This window comes from Podarcis bocagei, assembly GCF_964188305.1.
Source record: "Podarcis bocagei genome assembly, chromosome: 17".
Lineage (NCBI taxonomy): Eukaryota > Metazoa > Chordata > Lepidosauria > Squamata > Lacertidae > Podarcis > Podarcis bocagei.
In genome coordinates, this window is record NC_138143.1 from 3251241 (window position 1) to 3271682 (window position 20442).

The 20442-nt window shown below is 46.2% G+C and overlaps 1 protein-coding gene and 2 long non-coding RNA genes across 4 annotated transcripts in view; 1 reads left to right on the plus strand and 2 right to left on the minus strand.

Moving 5' to 3' along the window:
• LOC308577265 (5'-nucleotidase domain-containing protein 2-like) overlaps window positions 1-15968 on the minus strand; it is a 28911-nt gene extending 12943 nt beyond the window's left edge. For both annotated transcript variants that reach the window (XR_014003550.1, XM_081177308.1), the window contains exons 1-9: window positions 15703-15968; window positions 10331-10515; window positions 8977-9051; window positions 7583-7638; window positions 6985-7078; window positions 5079-5207; window positions 2439-2499; window positions 1677-1779; window positions 715-816 (exon numbers count right to left, since the gene is read on the minus strand). Coding sequence is in view for 1 of the 2 variants with exons in the window: in XM_081177308.1 (XP_081033434.1) it covers window positions 715-816; window positions 1677-1779; window positions 2439-2499; window positions 5079-5207; window positions 6985-7078; window positions 7583-7638; window positions 8977-9051; window positions 10331-10515; window positions 15703-15952 (1055 nt within the window). In the remaining variant the exon portion in view is untranslated. The remainder of the gene's footprint in view (window positions 1-714; window positions 817-1676; window positions 1780-2438; window positions 2500-5078; window positions 5208-6984; window positions 7079-7582; window positions 7639-8976; window positions 9052-10330; window positions 10516-15702) is intronic.
• Window positions 10895-15638, minus strand: LOC308577266. The gene is made up of 2 exons (XR_014003551.1): window positions 15055-15638; window positions 10895-14621 (listed from the first exon to the last, which is right to left on the minus strand). It is a non-coding gene; the product is annotated as an uncharacterized lncRNA (long non-coding RNA).
• Window positions 15969-16831: 863 nt separating the features above from the next.
• LOC308577270 lies at window positions 16832-19201 on the plus strand. The gene is made up of 2 exons (XR_014003553.1): window positions 16832-16892; window positions 18961-19201. It is a non-coding gene; the product is annotated as an uncharacterized lncRNA (long non-coding RNA).
• The last annotated feature ends 1241 nt before the right edge of the window (window positions 19202-20442 follow it).

The following is a 20442-nucleotide window of genomic DNA, read 5'->3' on the forward strand; positions in this document are numbered from 1 at the left end:
ATAAAAAGTGCAATTTAAGATGCACCTCCTTAAAGACTTTCATTCTTTTATTTATTTAACAAAAATATATGTACCTCTTGATTGTAATAAAACCATTCCATGTGGTTTAAATGTCAGTAAGACACAAAAAGGGAAGGGGAAGAAAGTATACAAGATATAGGAAAGAATGGGAAGAATGACAGGAAGTGAAAACAGAATATTCAGAAGTCATGTATAATTTACAAAGCACCCCTATCTTCATAAAAGCAGACAAGCATTTCTGTCCCAAGCCAGTGTAAGTGTGTAGCCTTCCCCACCCCACACACTTATTTTTTCTGTCTCACAGAAAAGCAAGCAGAGGAATATTTAGGGCAATCAAGTCAGTATTAAGTCACTTTTTTAAAAATAAAGAAAGGAGGGAAATGATGCAGTTGGGCAGATAGCAGGATTTCAAATTTACACAGAATGCCCCCACCTCCAGCAACAGAAAGCAAACAGAATATTTGGCTCTCTGCAAAGTGGCCAGAGGCAACCTACCAGGTTCTTAAGTCTCTATACTGACTGGTGTAATCTATAAGACAGTGCATGTGTGCGAGGGCAAGCACTGCTTCCCAGACTTCAGGCTGTGCGCTCTGCCCCCCAACCGCCCAAGGTGGATGCACTAGAACTCATCCCTCAATGTGGCATACAGGATCTGGAACCCACAGCAGGAGCTTTAGAGTGGGCCACACTTACTTGACACAATCATTGAAGAAATGAGGCTTGTCTGCCTGGACTATGACCACGTCAAAGAAGTCCCGCCAGTCTTTACCAACCATGTACCGCATCCCTTTATTGCTGGAAAGGAGGAAAAAGGCACATTAGGAATAGGAGAGGGAATGTCACCAGTAGCAGACAGCAGGGGGAGCTTCTATGGGCTCTTGCAACACAGACCAAGGAAGCCTGAGAAGGGCAGAAGATATTCCAGCAGAAGAATCGGCAGAGGGCAGGAGCTAATAATAATAATAATAATAATAATAATAATAATAATAATAATAATAATTTATTTGTATTCCGCCCTCCCCGGCCAAAGCCAGGCTCAGAGCGGCTATAATTCACTCCTTTCTCACAGCCCACAGTAGTGCTCCCTGTTCATCTTCCTCCTTTATTCTCCTATCTACCATGAGACTGTCAAATTAGTGTAAGCTGTCTGCCTGAGCCGCCTAAAAGGGCTGGTAGTGTAAGTCAAACCTAAAAAAATCTTCGACTATCTCAAGGGCCAGCACATGGAAGATGGAGCCAGCTTAGTTTCTCCTGCTGCAGAGGGCAGGACCCAAACCAATGGCTTCAAGTTACAAGAAAGGAGATTCTGACCAAACAAGAACTTTCTGATGGCAAGAGCTGTTTGATAGACTCTCCTTCGTTGGAAGTGTTTAAGCAGAAGTCGGATGGCCACCTGTCATGGATGCTTGAGTTACGATTCCTACACTGCAGTGGGATGGACTCGATGACCCTCAGGCTCCCTTCCAACTCTACAATTCTATGAAAGTGCAGGAGCAGCTGGTGCAGGAGAGCCCTAGAGATTCCAACAGATGGGCTCAATATCAGAATTTAAGCAGAGTTTAAATGAAGTCTATTGTAGATCAACAGTTTTGGACCAGGACAATGCTAATGCCCAGCCTACTTCTAGCTTGCAGCCTTGCCATGTTCAGACTCACACAAAGCTGAAAGGGCTGTTGGTGATGAGGAAGAGTTTCTTGCCACACTTGGCCAGGCGGTGCAGCACGGCGTATGTCTCATCCCCACGCAGGATGTACTTCTCTGCAGAGGGAAGATGGGCATTAAAAACTTCTGCATGCAGACAGAACCAAGAGACAAACTGAAACGAGGTTCACTGGGTGGGAAGGAGCAGTGCTGGAAGGATTGTTGTTTTCGTTTTCTGACTTAGGCTGGGCTTTGTGTATATGCCTACGCTGTGCAAGTGAACAAAAAGTACACAATGTGGCACAACGCAACCCCCCCTTTTAAAGCACATGAAAGCACCTGGCCAATCCCTCTCTGATTTCTGGGACGAAGGGTGGGGCTTCAGTCTCCTGGCTTCTCCTGTGACTGCAGAATTTAGCTTTCTTGGTGTGGAATGTGCTTGGTCCAGGCACAGAGAATGCACAGACGAAGAGACTTCAGCCAGGCCTGATCTTTGGTTTTGCCTTCCCTTAAGCAGTCCACTGCTCGGTTCACTTGCTTAAGCCTCTGTGCAATTCTGCTAAATCACTTCATGCAGAAAAACAGCCCATTGTGGAACATGTCACTTCTGACACACTAGGCTAGCTAACCAGCGTGTTTTGTTCTACAGCTTAGCTAGTGGGTGGACGCTCTTCCTTTGGGAAAGGCAGCAGGTCTGGAAAGGCCATTTGCATCCCTTGCAGCCCTCTGCTTGTGTGGTTGCCCTGCCTCCAGCCCCTTGGCAGATGGATACTCACCCAGATCCTGCATAATCCACTTGTACATAAAGCCTTTAATATGGACATCCCGGATGGCATCCTATTGAAAAAACTTTTTTTAATAATAGTTTTTAAAAAACACCCCAGAAATACACAAACAAGTTTAACAATGTGCCCACTGGTCTAGATCCCCCTGACCTGCGTTTCCAATGCTTCACCAACACCCTGAAAGTTGCTTTCGAGAGATGGTACTTTGGAAAGGAAGGCTATGCAGCTCCCTTGCTCTGCACCCCTTCCAAGCTGGCTTCTGGGCTAAAGTGGGGGGTTAAGAGCCGGAATCACCCCACTTGCCCCTCTATCCCAAGCTAGGTTACCTAGTTGGGTGGGGAGTCACTGCAAACTTTTGCAAACGGGCCCCAGCCTCCCACAAATCACTTGCTTCTGTTGCTCCATTGCTTTACAACATATTCCGATGGCCAAACCAGTTTAGAGATCCATATCTGGATCACTTGCTTTAAAAAGAGAAAAAAAAATAGTAGCCACCAGTTTTTTTTTTTGGGGGGGGGGGGTTAACAAGAATCCAACTGGGACTCCAGAACTGTAGGAAGAGGGTTAACCCTTTCCTTTTCGGCCCTGCTTTCCCTGACAGGGATGTGGGTAGAGGAAGTTCAGAGACACTGATACTTGCTTGTTTTCCTCCACAGGGCAAATAGCGGCTTCAGTGTGTCGGGGGAGGCATGCATTTACAAGGGGAAAACCTCTCTGTTTGAACCACAGCCCAAATCTGATTTGAGAAATCCCACGGGTGTTTTTACCTGTTTAAATAAATGCAGCAGACCTTGCTACAGTTACAACTAGCTTGGTCCTTGCCTGTTTCTGTCTTTCTTCCTCTTTCAAACACAGAGAAATTCCCAGCTACTTTCCAAAAAAGTGGTGCGCACACAGTGGTTTAAAATGGCTTCTAAGCACTCCATGTGTATACACTTTTGGCACTGACAACATCCCATTGGCAGCTTGCACTCTAAAATGCATTCTGCAGGTGGGTGTTTTTTTTACATTTGTGGTGACATTTTGCTGCACACCCCTACCTGACAGCACTCCTCAATGGTCTTTTTAAAATAAATAAATAAATAAATAAATCTGTTTTTTAATGCAAATCTGGCATAACAGAAAAGTTGTATCCAAAAAAAAATTTGGCTGCATAGGAAAATGAATACATGTGTGCATACCCACAATGGGCCTCACGTTTCTGGAACTTAGGGAAGGTGGGGAAGTACTGAGAGAAGGGGACAATAAGAAACAGTGTGAATACATCCCATCAACTACTAGCCACTAGTGTGGACAGGAAATAATGTGACAGTGCTTTCCATTGCTCATCTGGATAGGCGTGCAGACAAGAAGAAATGATCAATCCATAATTGTAATGGTAGGTTTATTGTAGCTTTGAGAGACAGAATAACAACAGGAAAACCCCCAGAAACCCAGAAGACAAAGGTCTGGGATTACAGGTAAGACCTCTCCCTTACAGCACGTGCTTCTAATCTCAGCTCGTTACATACAGTGAAGATACCAGGTAGCCTGACATTTGGCTGGTTGATAGGGGATCAAATACTTCTTTCACTCATTATAATGCACATCAATCTCTGACTTTTGTCTTCTGGGTTTCTGGAGGTTTTCCTGTTGTTATTCTGTCTCTCACAGCTACAATAAACCTACCATTACAATTATGGACTGGTCATTTCTTCATCAAAAGGCAAATGGGCAAATTTAGCAGGGGGTCATATACTCCCCCCCTCCACTGTAGAATACAAGCATGAGAACCCACTAAGCCTGTCCCTATTTTCAGGTGGAATTCAATCAGATACAGGCAAATTCACATTCCGGGAGGCTAATAGAATTGTGCAATTATCATTGATTAGGAGGTCTTGTGTAGCAAACCTGCTTCCCCCCCAAGACTACTTGTGATAAGGAAAGTGATGGACAAATGCACTGGGAAGTGTGGGGTAACACAACATCATCTAATCCCCCCACAAACAAATCAGAAGGTTGGCTTGCTAATGAGCATTTGCCATCTAATCTTCCTGCAAACAAATTGGAATGAATGCTCAGTAGAGGTCTCTTGGAAGAGTCAAAGGGCCTACGTGCATTGAGGCAGCAATGGAGCAATGCTATTTATGACAATGCCTGTTCTGACCTCTTGCCCTGGATCAAGGAGACAGGCAGGCTCCAGAGAAGCCATGAGTCTGAGAGGCAGAGCCAGATGTCTCAAGTTTCCAAAGATACAACTACACCAGCAGAGGAGGAGAAAGAGGCCCATGGCGTGTGCCTTGGGGCAGCTGGGCTCCTTGATAAGCCTCCCTGGCAGCTAAGCAGGCAGCCCCTCCCAATTCTCTCCTTGGTTCAGGACAGCCTGTTCTGCTGTGGCGAGATACGTCACTCCCTCCCACAACAAAGTAGTAAAAAAGAAAGAACTGAACAGAGCCCTTGAGAGCACTCAAATCCTCCTCCTCAATTCGCCTGCAGGGTAAACCACAGAGAACACAGAGTCCTTCCCCCCCCCACCACCAAAAAAGGACACCTAGCAAGCAACAATCCTCCTGCCAATTCTCAACACAGAAGCCTACATCTCAACACTCAGCAACAAGAGCAGAATATGCAGGAAAGTGGAGGGAAACACACCGTTACGTCTTTGTAGAGATGGATGGGATCGTAATCAATGTCGTTGGTGATGAAGAAGTCATTGACTACGGCCAGGAGGGTCATTTCAGGGAGAGAGAAGATGTCCATAAACTGCTTTATGGCTGGACCCTGGGAAGACCAAGGAAGGGAAGGAGAAACAAAAGATTGTTCCTGGCTTGAACAGCAACTCTCAATCAGAACTGCCTGCACTCATCACCCATTTCTTGCTAGTGCAAGAACTGTAAGTGTCCAACTTTGCAGAATTCCTGGTTCATCCAGTCCAGCTACACAGCAGAGCCCAACATTCACCAACCACCTTCAAAATCCACAATTAAGTGAGAGTGAGCATATTTACTTCCGCTTCCATCATTTGATTTATCAGATACAGTCATACCTCAGGATAAATAAGCTTCAGGATGTATTTTTGGGTTGCGCTCTGCAGCGACCCGGAGGTAACGGAGCACATTACTTCCGGGTTTTGCCACTTGCGCAGACGGTCAAAATGACGTCATGCGCATGTGCGGAAGCGGCGAAACGCAGCATGCCCAGATGCGTCTTACGTTCTATTCAGGATGTGAATGGGGCTCCAGAACGGATCCTGTTCGCATCCCGAGGTACCACTGTACATAGATCCAGACTGGAGAAAAATGGGGAAGGCAAGAGACATCCAGATTAGATAAAGGCAGCTAGGAGGTACAGAGCACCCTCCGTGAGCAGGGGAAAGGGGCTGCCGTGAGACTATTTCACCGGGAAGTTCTTGCCTACCCACACTGCATTCTGAGTGTCAAACAACACACTATGTTAAATACATAGTTTCATGTTCTTTCATTTGTTTAAAAAACATAAAATAGCACCTATGGAATGTTCCAATCAGGTTCAGGACCAGGATGGTGGTACCTTAGGATGTGAAAGTGGCGCACTGAGAGTGCGGGGAGGAGGTCATTGGTTTGGTTTGTTCTTGTTTTTATTATGCATTTTGTGTTTTTATCTTGTATTTTTATGCTGTGGATTGTCCTTAGATCTTTGAATGAAGGGCGGCATACAAATTTTATAAATAAAATAAAGTAACGATTTCCTCTCATGTTGAGCCAAAAACACACACACAGAGCTCAGGCTATCTGCGCTGTAAGAGCAGAGCTCAGGTGTTCCTTCAGCAACAGTCATCTTCAGACCGAGCCTTAAACAGGAGCTGCAGCTGTATCTCAGTTGCTGGCTCTGCGCCCATGAAGTGAAAAACTGGACACAAAAGTTGAGCTCTTTTTTGCAGGGGTGGGGGGCAAAGTTGTTAAGCTGTTCATTGTTTTTAATGAAATTCACCAAAACCGACACTTCTGACATGGGCTGCCACACACCCGGATTTTCCTGGACTTTCATCGATTTCCACCCGGAGGCTGTTTACGAGGGCTGAATACCAGACGTATGGCAACCTTATTTAAAGGGGCCAAGTCTGCTTTATCTGCCATTGACTCTTGGGGAGTTGGATGGCGCTTGAGTCCTCTGAGTAAGGGCAACATTACACCTTCGGCTAGAGAGGCTCACACCTCTTTGACAAATTACTTCTGGTTAGTTATGTACATCTAGGACTGGCTCCAAGGGCAAGGCCAGTCTTGGCGTGTGTGGGGTGCTCTGCCAACATGACGAAAACTTCATTACGGATGCCCCTTTTCAAAGAAGACCACTTCATTCTTACTCCAGCATCTCAGTTGGCCATGCATCCAACTAAGCTCCCTTTATAACTTGGTGGACCCTGAATAGCACAGATACATAGGAAGGCAAATAAAAGGAGCTACACTCTGCTGGCACCTGGTCCCCTCTTGCCACATCTCAGTCAGAAACAGAAACTGAGCAACGAGAGACACTGGCTGATGGCCTTCAGACCAACTCCAGGGCTAGCAAGGGAACCAACCTTTCCATAGAAACCACTAGCCTGGTGGAGGGGGATATGAAGGGTACCGTCATACAACGCCAGCACCTCGTCATCTGGAACCGGTTTCAAGCCCCTGGAGAACGCCAAAAAGGGGAAAGGTTTAGGAGCTTGGAAGTGTCGCCAGGAGAGCATCATTTAGCAGCTGAATCAAAGTACTGCATGTGAGTAATGTGGCTACGAAGTTATGAATTCCAGTTTGACTGCCGCAGACATGATGCGGTCTCCTTACAAACTAGTTTGCAAATTTTGAGCCAGAGCAAGGGATGGATGCTCCTTCCCCTCTTTCTTGCTTTGTTTGACTTAACCATGGTTTAATATTCCATGTGAACCACAGCTAGCGGCTGTGGCTAACACAAATTTAACCAGAGTTTTCAAGGGAGATTTAAAAGGACCGCATGCCTTTGGGACTGCTTCCCAACTTGCAAATTCTATTTCCTGGGAGTCGGGGTTATATCTTAGGCATGACCACACAGAAGAATATTAAAAATTAGGTCTAGGAACAGCCTCAATTCCAATATCTCAGCCATGAAATTCTGCTCCATTTCAGCCATTGGGGGCCAATGTGAGAAACACTTACCGGTAAACGGTGCCCAGCTGAATGTAATGAAAGGCATCTATCTTCATGAGCAAGCCCTGCATGGCAGACAGAAGAGAAATGTGGAGTCAGCACACTGGAAACCTATATTGCAAATTAGCTCATGAAATGATACTTTATTTACTTATTTATTGAATTTGTATAAGACCCTTCATCTGAAGATCACAGAGCGGTTCAACACATAAAAATACAAAATATGAACACAAAATACATTATAAAAACAAGAGCAATAACAAACCAATAACACTCTTCCCACAAGCACATTTAAAAGGACACCCAGGGTGGTCTAACACATGGCCAAAGGGCTCCATGTGGCCCCCAAAGCCTTTTACGGTGGCCCTTTGCAACATTTGATGCCCCATCCCTTGCACTGCCTTCCCAAAGCTGGATTAGCAAGGCGCTGGGCTTTGGGAAGTAGGTGTGAGGGCACTGACAGGGTCCTAGATTCCTCTTGCCTCCTTCCCAAAGCCTAGTTAGTGCTTTTCCAACTTTGGGAAGGAGGGCTCTAGGACCCTGCCAGAGCCAAGTGCCTTCATCCCAAAGCAGGGCCGGGTGTGTGAGTCAAATCTTGGTGATCCCACCCCCCATGAGACAAGGCAACGTGCAGCCCACTTGGTAGGAGAAGTTGGACTGCCCTGATCAGCCAAAACCAAAGGACTAGAGAAACATTTTTGCCTGGCACCTAAAGATATGTAATGAAGGTAACCAGGTGAGTCTCTGTGGAAAGCATCCCACAAGTGGGGAGCCATCACAGAAAAGGACACTCTGGTCCTCACATGGAGGACACACACAAAGAGGGGCCTCAGATGATGATGGCAGGGTCTGAGTAGCTTCATATGGGGGGAGGTGGTCCTTGAGGTATTGTGGTCCTTAGCCATTTAAGTCTTTATAGGTCTAAACCAGCACTTTGAATTGGGCCCAGAAACTAATTGGCAGCCTGTGCAGTTGGGCCAGGATCGGTGTAATATGCTCAAACCGTCTTGCCCTGGTGAGCAACCTGGCCACCAAATTCTGCACCAGTTGAAGCTTCCAAACCGTCTTCAGAGGCAGCCCCATGTATAACACATTGCCTGCCCACATTTGTGCTACATGGATGACCACAACGGGGAAAAAAGAACAAACTCTTCCCTTGGCTTACAATTAACCTCCTGCTGAAAGTGACCCTTATTTGCACAGGTGAGAAGTAATAATGCTTAGCATTTATTTTAAAATGTTCCAAGTTGATTACACTACTGCTTTAGGCCATTGCAGTTTGGCTAAGAACACCTGGTGACTTCAGGCTAAAGTGAGATTTGACACATGCACACACAGCTCTGCTCTTCCAGCCTCTGCTGTCCTGCCGAAGCCACAACAACAGGACAAGCCACCTGTCTCACCTTGGCAATGTCGTAGTGTAAGCCCCGGATGGCAAAGTTCGGCCAATATTCATACTTCAGGATGCCCTTTGGATACTGATGGGACAGAACAAAACATACAATTTGCAAGGTTGTCAATTAGTTTAAAAAGTCTAGAGCATTTCAAGTGTCATTTGGAAGCGGATTTCAAAGATAATACTTTTTCTCATTGAAGTCAATGCAGGGAATTGCTTGGAACCATGCTATCCATATTTATCAGCTACAATTGGGATCCCAGAGGCAGGCACAGACAGCAGGGATAGGGAACCTCTGTGGCCCTACAGATGTTGATGGACTACAGCTGCCATCAGCCCCAATCCATTAGCCGTGCTGCTTTCTGGGGATGATGGGAGTTGAGAGTCCAGTAACACTGGGAGGCCCATACAGGTTCCCAAGCATGAAGGGCAAAGGCACATTCTACCCATTAAGAGGCAAAGGAGGCATGAAAGGAGCAGCCTTCTTGGTCTGTCTGCCCTGTTCACATATAAGACAAGAGGTAAAAGTTAACTTTTTAGCACTTGAATGAGGAGTGCTAAACCCTCCCCTTTCCCCACTGCTTCAAGTGTCTTTTCTAGCCTGGGCCACTTTGGATAACTGAGCTGCCAGAAAAGTGCCTGCAGTGACAGAGCATGGTGAGGTAAAGACAGCAGAGGGTTCAGCTTCGTCCACCTGAATGCTCCTTTTGATGCAAAAAACGAACACATACAGTTTACACAGAACAGGACAAGCATGCAAACACGACTGCCTCCTCCTCTCATGTCTCGCTTGGCCTAAGGCAGGGCTGGGGAACCTTTCTAGCTCCACTGGTCAGATCCTGGCCTTGGCTGCCAACCACCTGGTGTCACCATGATAGCAAGTGCCTTTGACTTCAAGAGTACAAGAGTCCTGCATTGTGCTTTAAAATGCCTGCAGCTCCAGTTTTACTGCCCGCCAGCTGATGGGTGGTGGAGCCACAGCCTGCTTTCTGCAGACATCCGGTGTGTGAGGAAGTTCCGCACAGGGAGCACTTCAGCAGCCAAGCCAGTGCTGCTCAGCTGATGGGCGGTATATCCAAAGCCTGATTTCCCTTGCCAATGCACAATTGTGAACATGGTTTAAGTGTATATATGATGTCAGGTGTGGGGGCAGGTGGGCAAGTTTTGGGGGAAATGGGCTCATGGATCAAGCAGGTACCCTTGGTGGGCCAACTTTGGCCTGTGGACCACAGGCTCCCCACCCCCAGCCAAAGGTTTTCAAACCTTCAGTCGCCACCATTTGTCCAAGCCAAGCACTCTCCAATTTTGCCAATTACTTTTCTCGTGTTCTAGTCAACAGAACATGCAAGCTCTAGAGGTACCTTATACTGCTCCACGAGGATGTCCCGAGCTGTGTTGTAGATGCAAGAGTGGAGGGCAGGTGAGTATAACGCCAGTGTGTAGTCATAGTCAAATCCATAAACTCCGATAGTACTCAGGGAAATCTCATTGTTGGAGTAGATTGTTGAAGGGTTCAGAAGATTGCAGACCCCTGGGGGAAGCAAATCTGGAGGAAGATGGAAGCACAAGCAATTACCACACACTTCCAAATGGATGCCTCTTACAGACAAAAGTAGGGGTACCCAACACATCAGAAACGTTGGCCTCCTGAGACTGCGTGCTGTGCTGCAATGACACACACATCACCATTTCTATACATTTCTCTCCATTCGACAACCTATACTGCACTCCCAGTGCCATAATAAGGCAAGGAAATCCCATTTTTTGAAACATATTCACCAAAAATAGCCAAATATATGGTTTTATTTAGTTCCAAAAGGTAATAAAATTGTGATCCAGGGATGGAGGGGAGGGGACCTGACTCATCGCATGGATGGGAGGGAGAATACAAGGAGCAGTTTCTGAGGGTGTTTTTAGATAGGGCTTGATTTGAGATGGGAGAAAGCGATTAGGATAGAATTTGTCTGAGGGAGAACTGGTTCTGATTTGAGTTGAACAACCACACTGAGGAGACAATCTACTGCAAGAGGAAGGAGTCTCACAGCTTAGACAGGAAGACTGGGTTGAGTGTCTGGAGAAGGTATTTAGACTGGAAGGCTAAGTCTCTGCCAGGGGAGGTAGAACCTGTGAAATACTACCTGGGTTTCATTCTAGCCAGAAGGGGAGAATTCTTCTAGGAAAAGATGACTCCAAGCCAGAAACAAGGGGTGAGGTGACCCCCTGGGTCTGTTATACAAAATAAAATACCTCAGGAGGCAGACTGTTAAGAGAGTGGGTAATTGACAAAACGTGTCCCTCACTCATGAACCAACGTTAGTGGGATAAGCTGCGTTTGCACATAATGCTAAGCCATGGTTTATTCAACAAATCATCTTGCAGACGAACAAATAAGCCGTGGCTCCTTTCTCCAAAGCTTGGTTTGGTTTCCAGAAGCTCTTGCCTATGTGTCATCATGAGTGGCTGCAGGAAACAAGCAAATCATAGTTAAGCAAGCCTGTTGGGTTTGGAAATAATGTCAAACCACAGTTAAAACAGGTCATGGTTCTTAAGCCAACAACAAACCATGGCTTCATTTTGTGGTTTGTAACCAGAAAAGAAGCCATGGTTACCCGGCTGGGCTGAGTTCAGGCATTCAAACAAACACCACTTGAGCTAAGTAAAACATGATTTAGCATTATGTGCTAACCAGGCTATAGAAAGGTTGAAAGGAGTGCATGGCCATTTTCTTACTGGTTTCTCTGAAAGGCAGAAGGCTAAGAAATAGAAATTTAGTTGTTAAGGGAAGGGTCAGATCCTGAAAAAACAGGTCCTGTTCCAGCTAATCAGGACCTTCTTTTCCATCACAGACTAGGGAGAGACCAGAACCTAGTTCTCAATGGTGTGGTAAATCTGTATCTGAGCTGCACAACTTCAGACGACTGCTAGGAGTCATATAACTAGATGCTTCTCCTTAAAAAAGAAAATCCTTGAATACAGAAGTAGCAAGGCAGGGAGAAGGGTTCCAGCTTAGCCTTCTCCCCAGTATGCCAACTTTCTATGGAGTGTTTTTGTATGAAGGATCAACCCATCACGTGAACCACTACCTGTGTCATGGTATGCCATTTATGTAAGAACTAGGGCCCAAATTATCACAAAATTGGACCATCTCCATTTCAGCCTCACTCTCCCCCTGCCCCCCCTCCAGTGTACCATACTTAGTTAGTTCAGGGTGTTGAACTCACAAAGCTACAGTTCCCAGCACCTTTAAAAAAAGTTCCCAGGTTAAGGTGGTATAAGAATGCTTTAAATCAAGGGTTCCCCAACTTCTGTCCATGGACCATCAGTGGTTCATGAGCTTGATGCAGGTGGTCTGTGGTGTGTCTGTTGATTTGTGGCTGAAGACAGGAGGGAGATGGTACATCCATCACTTTAAATATTGATAATTGGTTTTTTAAAATTGAATTTGCATTACTTCTTTTATTTTTTTGGATTTCATTTTATTGCAATACTTCAATCGACTGTCTATCTGACCTCCTTGGAGAGTCTCCCCACCTCTAAGTCTGTTCTTGCACACCAGCAATCTGTTACTACTGAACATTTCAGGAGGCATCTTGCATAGCCAGGAGTCCTTGTTACCCTCAGGGCTTTATGTCTGCCACATCTTAGCCTCTGAATGTGCTTTCCATATAGGGCTAAGTCCTCAAATCCATGAAGTTACAACAAAAAAAACATGCCTCTAACTATGTATTGTGTGCATGCCTTTCCTTACTATTGAGTGACCACAGGTAGATTCCACATATATAGGATTAAGGTACAAAGCAGACATGAAGACTCCTAAATAGACCTCAGCCTCACCCCACCCCAAGCCTTAATTTTTTTTCCCTTAGAAATTAAGAACTAGTCATTTGGATCCCCCCTTATTTAAATGAGCAATATGAAGGCCATTCAGTGCCATTCTATAATAAGAAGAGGCTGCTGGGTCCATCACCCAGTGGCCCATCTAGCTCAACATCCTGTTTTCACAGCAGTCCACCAGATGCCCACAGAAAGCCCACAAGTAGAACCCGAGGCCAACAGCACTCTCCTCCCCCACTTCTGATGGCCAGCAGCTGGTATTCAGAGGCTTCCTGCCTCCAACTCAGGAGGCAAAACATCCCTTCTTCAACCACAAATCCGCAGTCACTCTTTTAACCACCTAAATGAAGCTTCTCTCCATGAACCACCATTTGCTAGACAGCAAAGATTAAATCTCCCCATAATAGCCTTTGCCATCCCTTTGCTCCTCCGAATTAGTTCTTCTCTAAGCGCTATTATGGCTTCACATTCATGGCTGGCTTGGAAGCTGGATGGGCACCACTGGAAACAGAATGAATCTTGGCCATTCTCAACTACAGTGTCTTCTTTGCACGCAGGTCCCAGGCTCGATCCCCAATAGCATGTCCTGGCAGGGCTGGGGAGAGCCCTGTGTGACATCCTGGATAGCCCCTGCCTGTCCACATGAGCCAGAGGGACCAAGGGTCAGATTCAGGAGAAGGCAGCTCCTTGTGTTCCTCAGTCCTTCAGGGAGGAGCTTGAACAAGTGGCAGAACTGGTTCACAGTCAAAATATAAAGCAGCCAGTTGCCCACACAGCTCTCAGTCTTTTAAGAATACAGACGGCTATACCTGGGCAGCGCATACACTTTGCTGCTCGAAACACGTAGCACTTGTGCAACAGCAAACATCCTGCATTGGATTAACCCTGTCAAGTGCAAGCAGGCACACTAATGAAGAATTTGCCTTATGCCAAGTGATGAGTCAGCTCATCTCGGAGCACGGAATACACGTTGCCTTCTGTTATCCCCCTCCATAAACTGGTTGAGCTGGAAATAAAAATCACTGTATTCAGCAAATGCTGAAATGCGTAAGATTCTTTGTGGTCAACAGGCAAAGCACAGAGGGAACTGCTGGGTCAGACAGCCTGGTGTGGTCACATAAACTTTGTGGGTAGTGATGCCACAGTTCAAGAAACTGGCAGTGCCCAGGAAGGAAGGAAGAAACTGTTAAGCTTTGTAATGCATATTTTTGTGAGGTGCAGAGGAATGGCAGTGGGAGGGGAAGAAGAGAGGAGAGAGAGACATGGCAATTTTTCTAGCATTTAGGAGAAAGTCAGGAATTAAGAGCAGGAGTTTGATCACTTTGTGCATCCAAATAAGTATGTCCATCCTTATTACAAAACTGGATTAAATACCGTTAACGTTACACTAAATATACAAAAGCACACTATTTTACTCTGGTTTACTTTGAAGCTAACATCATCTCTACAGGGTTTGTTAGAATCTTCAATCCCACAGATGAACATGTATAAAAACGGGTGAGAATAGGAAGTCGTCTCAAGCTAAGTTGAGGCATCTATGCTCTCTACAACAACTCTCCAAGGCTTCAGGCTCGGGTCTTTCCCTGTCCCTATCTGAAGATGCTGGGGAACAGTAATGGTGGTAATGTAATGCTGGTATTGTCATACCATGAAATTACATTACCTTCTAATTGTTTATCACATGTTTTAACATAAATTGCACAATTAAGTCCACTCGCCAGCCCATGCCTCCTCCCGATCTCTGTAATATTGATAAAAATCCTGACCACAGAAAAAGGGAGAAAGGGGAAGAAAATAGAAGGGACAACAGCAGCTTTGCTACTGAGCTATAGCCCATCCCTGGCTGCAACTAGAACAGATTGATTAAATCATGTTAAGGAGTAACTAATCTATGTTTAGTGGTTTATAAGGGGGGGGGGGCACTCTAAAATTGCACTGTTCCCCCCTGCCCCAGCAAGCTTGCTAGATGCATACTTTTGGCTGGTCCCTGACAAGGACTGGGAGAACGCCCCCGATACCTGGAATTCAGAAGGAGAACCCAAAATGTATGCATCATATTTTTGAGAAACCAGGATCTCATTCTTTGGACTGGGGGTGATTAGTACTACCATGTTCAGATGAATCATCCATTCCAGTCAGTCTTATAAGTACCTCCACCACCTGTATTAAAGAACACTTTTTAAAAATATGCAAATATTTACAAAAATCAAGGGAAGCAGGCATCATTTTAGAAGAGGCTTCTCTCCCACACAGGGAGGAATGGCTCTTCCAGATTCATGGATGCATAATCTAAAAACAAAGGATAGCAATTTATTCCAAAGTTTTACCTATTTTTTACATGCAAATTTAAATCAATTAAAACTACTGTGATAAAACAACTCCAATTCTTTAAAATTCACTGTGTTTGGTGTTCTTGCTGCAGAAGAGTCCCGTGGCACCTTCAAGACTTAACAGATCCACGCCACAGGAAATGTGAGCCTTTCCCTGCTGTTGTTGCAGCCGCCGTGTGGGTCTTGCTCTCTTCCTCCCTCCCTCCAGAGCCCTGCCTGAAAAGCCAGACACAGAGCAGCCCCTTCTCCCGCTTTCCCTGCCCGGACATGTCTCCAAAACAAAGGGGAGGGGATCCCACCACCCAGCCTGAATGCAGGAAGGCTCCGGAGCAGAGTCTCCGCAACATCAGCAGCAAGAGAGAGGCGCGAGTCCTCGCTTAAAAACGAGGGACTAAAAATGGGTCAGGAGCCGGGTTCCCTCGGGTCGGCAAAAAGGGACCACAGGAAGGGAACTGCTACAAAGTACATGGAAAGGGAAAAGAACCGGGGGTCCTGCGGGAGGAGAGAAGGGGCGGCAGCATCCCCGAGGGGCCGGGCGCCTCCTCCCCACTCGAAGCCCCCCGGCTCACCCTGCACCAGCCGCTTCAGCTCTCCGTAGCGCGCCCACAGGAAGCTCGGCCGGTCCGGCCCGGGAGGCGGCGCGCTGCCGGCCAAAGCCTCTTGGTCGGCGCCCCGCCGGGCCTGGGGCTGCCGGCTCCCGTACGGAGGCCTGGGCTGGGCGCTGGGCGCCTCCGTCGCGAAGCGGCTGCCGCGGGAAAGCCAAGCGCCCGCCCGGCGCAGCAGCAGCCCGCCAGCTCGCTCCGCCGCGCCGCCAGCCATGGCGCGAGAAGGGAGTGCGCGGACACCGCAGGACGCGGAGCCGAGGCGGCCCGGAGGGCGGGCAGAGAGAGGCGGCTCCGCCCCGGCAGGGAGGGCCTGGTCGGGCGCCCGCTCCCAGCTGACGCCGCGCGCCCCTTGGAAGAAAAAGGGGGCCTAGAAATGTCAGATCCCCCCAGCAGATCCCCCGCCCCAGGACGAGGCAGAAGTGGCCGCTGTGGGGAGATCTCCTCGGATCCCGCCCCCCGCTTCTCCGGCAGGATTCCGCCGCCTGAGGTGGGCCGGTCCTGAAGACCTTCCTTAGGATTGCAGTCTTGCAGCCCGCAGCCGGTCTCTGTGTGCCCCGGGAAATGTTCCGTGGCTCGTGCTTCAAGAGAAGAGAAATAACGTGTGGATGGCTGCGGGACACCATCCCAAGGGCCAGCAAACTTTTCCAGCAGGGGGCCGGCCCACTGTTTCTCAGACCTTGGGGGGGGGGGCGGGGCTGGACTATATTTTGAAAAATAAATGAGTGAACGAATTCCTATGCCCCACAAATTACCCAGAGATGCATTTTAAATAAAAGCACACATTCTACTCATGTAAAAACAAGCTGATACGTGGGCTGGATTGAGAAGGCGATTGGGCCGGATGCAGCCCCCGGGCCTTAGTTTGCCTACCCATGCACTGTACTTTTAAAGCACATTTCAGGAATTCTTGGTACTGTGGTTTACTCCCTCACAGCTCACAGTTCTTAGCAACCCTTAACAAACTACAGCACCCGGAATTATTTGAGGGAAAGGATGTGCTTTGCATGTGATTTTATGGTATATTGTATGCAATAGCCCCCTTCACACATCTGTTGCATGGTTTACTCCCTGTTGAAGGGAAGTCCCACCTAGAACCGGGCTTATCTCTGACATCCATACACTATGCATAGACATCAACCAGGAAAAGCCTACAGGTAAGGACTTCCCCCCACATTCAGGAACTATACACTTAATAATAATGCATCATTTTAAACAAAAAAATCCATGTGTTCCAGGGCTAGAGAGAAAGCAGCAATCCCAGTATTGGGAGAAACAAAAGTTGGCAGCTGATAGATCAGACATAGAAAAAGGCTAGAAGGAATGAAACAGAATCCTAGAACAGATAATTAAGCAGTCTGGGAGCACTTAGAAATGGAGGCTGTGATGGGTTTCTCAAAAGCGAGTCATGCCAGACAAATCTCAATTATTTTTTTGGGAAGTTACAAGCTTGATGAATCGGGAATGCTGTGGATATTGATTTCAGTAAGGCTTTTGACAAAGTCCCCCATGATATTCTTGCAGAGAAGCTGGTAAAATGGTCTGGATGAGGTAACTCTTAGGCAGATTTGTAGCTGAACTTCCTGCGTTGCAGGGAATTGGACTAGATGACCCGCTATTTATATTGAATAATAGAATTGTAGTATCCATTGCAGGAAGTCATTTTATCTGCCTACAACTTTATACCAACGACAGCAATGAAGTACACATGGTAGAGTTTGGAAACTGTCAGTTGGTTCCTATTCTGCTGATGGGATTTAATTGTAATACCAGCTTTCTCTTTCTTTAGGTCCCCCCCCCGTCTTTCCCCCTTTCTGCCTTTGTTCTTTTTTAGACTAGGTAGCTGTTTTATACCAGTATATTATAAAAGAGATAACTTTGTAATGGGTATGTATTATTGTATATCTCTGAGCATCAATAAATTTTAAAAACCAGCAGATGCAAGTCGCACAATTAAACTCACTCCCCACTTCCAATTTGTGTGTGTGACATCCTCTTCATCCAAGTGGCAGACCACACTCCCCCCCCCCATTAAATTTAGATTTTCCCAATCAACAGATCATCCAGTAAGGGAATATCAAATATAAAAAATGTATGTTACCTGACTGTGGGTGTATTGAAGCACTTTGTTGGCACTTCTTTTCCACATGTAGTAAAATGTCACTAAGCACCATCTCTCACTGTACCCCTACTTCTGTTTCCATCAACCCAGAGGAAAGAATGCAGTCTGCCCTTTTCCACTGGTTGCTGTTGAAGGCATGTCCATAATATTTTAGTTTTTAATTAGCTCTTTCTGCAGAAGCTCTTGCATAAAACAGCCGTATTAAAGATACATATAGGAGTCAGGAAAGAAAAAGCTTGAGGAAAGGAAGTATCAGCCTTGCACATAAACAATCCTTGGCTGGAGTGGAGCAGCACACGTTTTATTTTTGACTGTTCTTTTGTGCACAAATCTGGAATATTGTAAACACTTTTCTTTCAAAGGTTGATGGAGTTTGGCTGTACAGTGGTATCTCAGGTTAAGTACTTAATTCATTCCGGAGGTCCGTACTTAAGCTGAAACTGTTCTTAACCTGAAGCACCACTTTAGCTAATGGGGCCTCCTGCGGCGGCTGCGCCGCCGGAGGACGATTTCTGTTCTTATCCTGAAGCAAAGTTCTTAACCTGAAGCACTATTTCTGGGTTAGCGGAGTGTGTAACCTAAAGCCTATGTAACCTGAAGCGTATGTAACCCGAGGTACCACTGTAGTGGAAAAGTTAAGTGAAAAAGTAGACATTTGAGGGGAGTCAACCTGAAAGGTATAAGCTTGAGGCAACAGTGTAATGCAGCAAGAAAAACAAATGGCTAGAAGTGGCATTAGCTAGCTTTCAGCACCAGGGGAAAGTATTTGTTTTCTACCTGACCTTTTGAATGACAGCATTGGCCACAGTAGCAGAGTTGACTGATTGAGGGCAAGTATATGCTGAACTTTATATTATGATCAGCTGTCTTGGGATTGTTCTATTGGTGTGTATGTATATTTATGTATATTTTGGGATAGATTTATGGCAAATTGGGTACTGATGAGGGAGCACTACTACGGTGAATCTCTCCATGCTGGAAACTTAACAGAAGTATGATCTGTTGCACACGCTAGGTGTCTCACTCCAGTGTACAAAGGAAGAATGCATCTTCTACACAGTAACATTTCTAATGACTCAGCTTCTCTTCCTCCCTTTTTGTAGAACACTCCCACAGCCTTAGCCCAGAGGATGAAGGGCTGAGACCCATTTGACACAAAGCACAGCAACAAACCCAGCTTTGCTCCAAGTACCTGAGCAAGAGGCGGGGTTTAGCCAAGCCTCCAAGCTTTTATGTGCTACTAAGATCACTATACACCTACTTTCCATTTTTGCCAGAAGGGGGCATCAACCATCTACAGATCTTTTTTAAAACTATTATTAAAGATTTTCTTGTTTTACAGAAGTACGTGTAATGTCTCTTGTATTTTTTCCATGTAACATTTTTACAAATCTGTTTCATTTGTTGAGACATTAGGGGAGGAAAAAAAAGGGGTGGGGAGATGGGTGAGGGTGGGGTCGGGTGGCGATGTTTCTATTATGCTTAATGTATGTAGGGTTTGGTGTCAGCGTTGCTTGTGCTGTTCACTTGTGTTCCTTTGGTGGTGAGAGAGGTTGGGGTTGGCCTAGGGTGTGATTGTTTGCTTGTGATTGGCTGTGGTGATCTTTGTTTTCGTGTGTGGGTGAGGTGGGTGGGTGTTTTGGATCAGGTCAGCCATATTGATTTGTATGCTGTTGGTGGATTATTGTCATTGTCTTGTTGGGCTGTGTATGTGATAAAGGGGAGCCAGACCGGGGTGAAGCCGTCTTCTTCTGTTTGTCCCCATGTCAGTTTCAGTTTATTGGTTAATTTTTCTAGTAGGGCTGTTTCCCATACTATTTGGTACCATTGGTCCATGCTTACTCCTGACAGGTCTCTCCAGTGTCTGGTAATGATGTTTCTGGCTGCTGAAAGTAGGTGGGTTATGAGTTCTTTGTGGTGTAAATGGGCATTGTTGTCTTGGAAGATGTTTAGTAGGGCCAATTCTGGGGTGATGTCTAATACTTGCTTAGTTATTTTACATATTTCTCGTGTGGCTGTTCTCCAGAATAGTTGGATTAGGGGGCATTCCCACCACATGTGGAGGTATGTGCCTGTGGAGGTGCACCTCTCCAGCATTTTGGTGAGGTTCCTGGGTGTATTAGCGCTAGTTTTCTTGGTGTTAAGTACCACCTGTAGGTGAGTTTCAGAGTGAGCTCTTTTCTTTTCGTTGATATCTGACCTCTTGACACTGCCTCCTCGTCTTCAAGCTGTGGTCCATTTGCTTTTTGTTTAAATGCACAGAGGCCCACACACACACACACCACACACACAGTGCCTGGCACAATTTGCTTGAAGCACAAAGTAGTTTTTGAAAGCTGTGCAAGCAAGCCAGATGGGCTACAGTCTTCTTGGCTGAAGTCATAGACACACTTTTCCCTGCACAGAGAAAGCCATCTCCACCCAGCCAATGATGCCTTCACAATAAGATTCTTAAAAATATCCTGAGTGAGAAGGACCATAGAAAAAGAAGTTGCATTACTTTGTAGCATGGTGGCAACAAAAGCTTGGATAAAGGAATTAAGGATAGGGTCTACCCCAATAGGTCTAGCAATGTTTGTCATCCT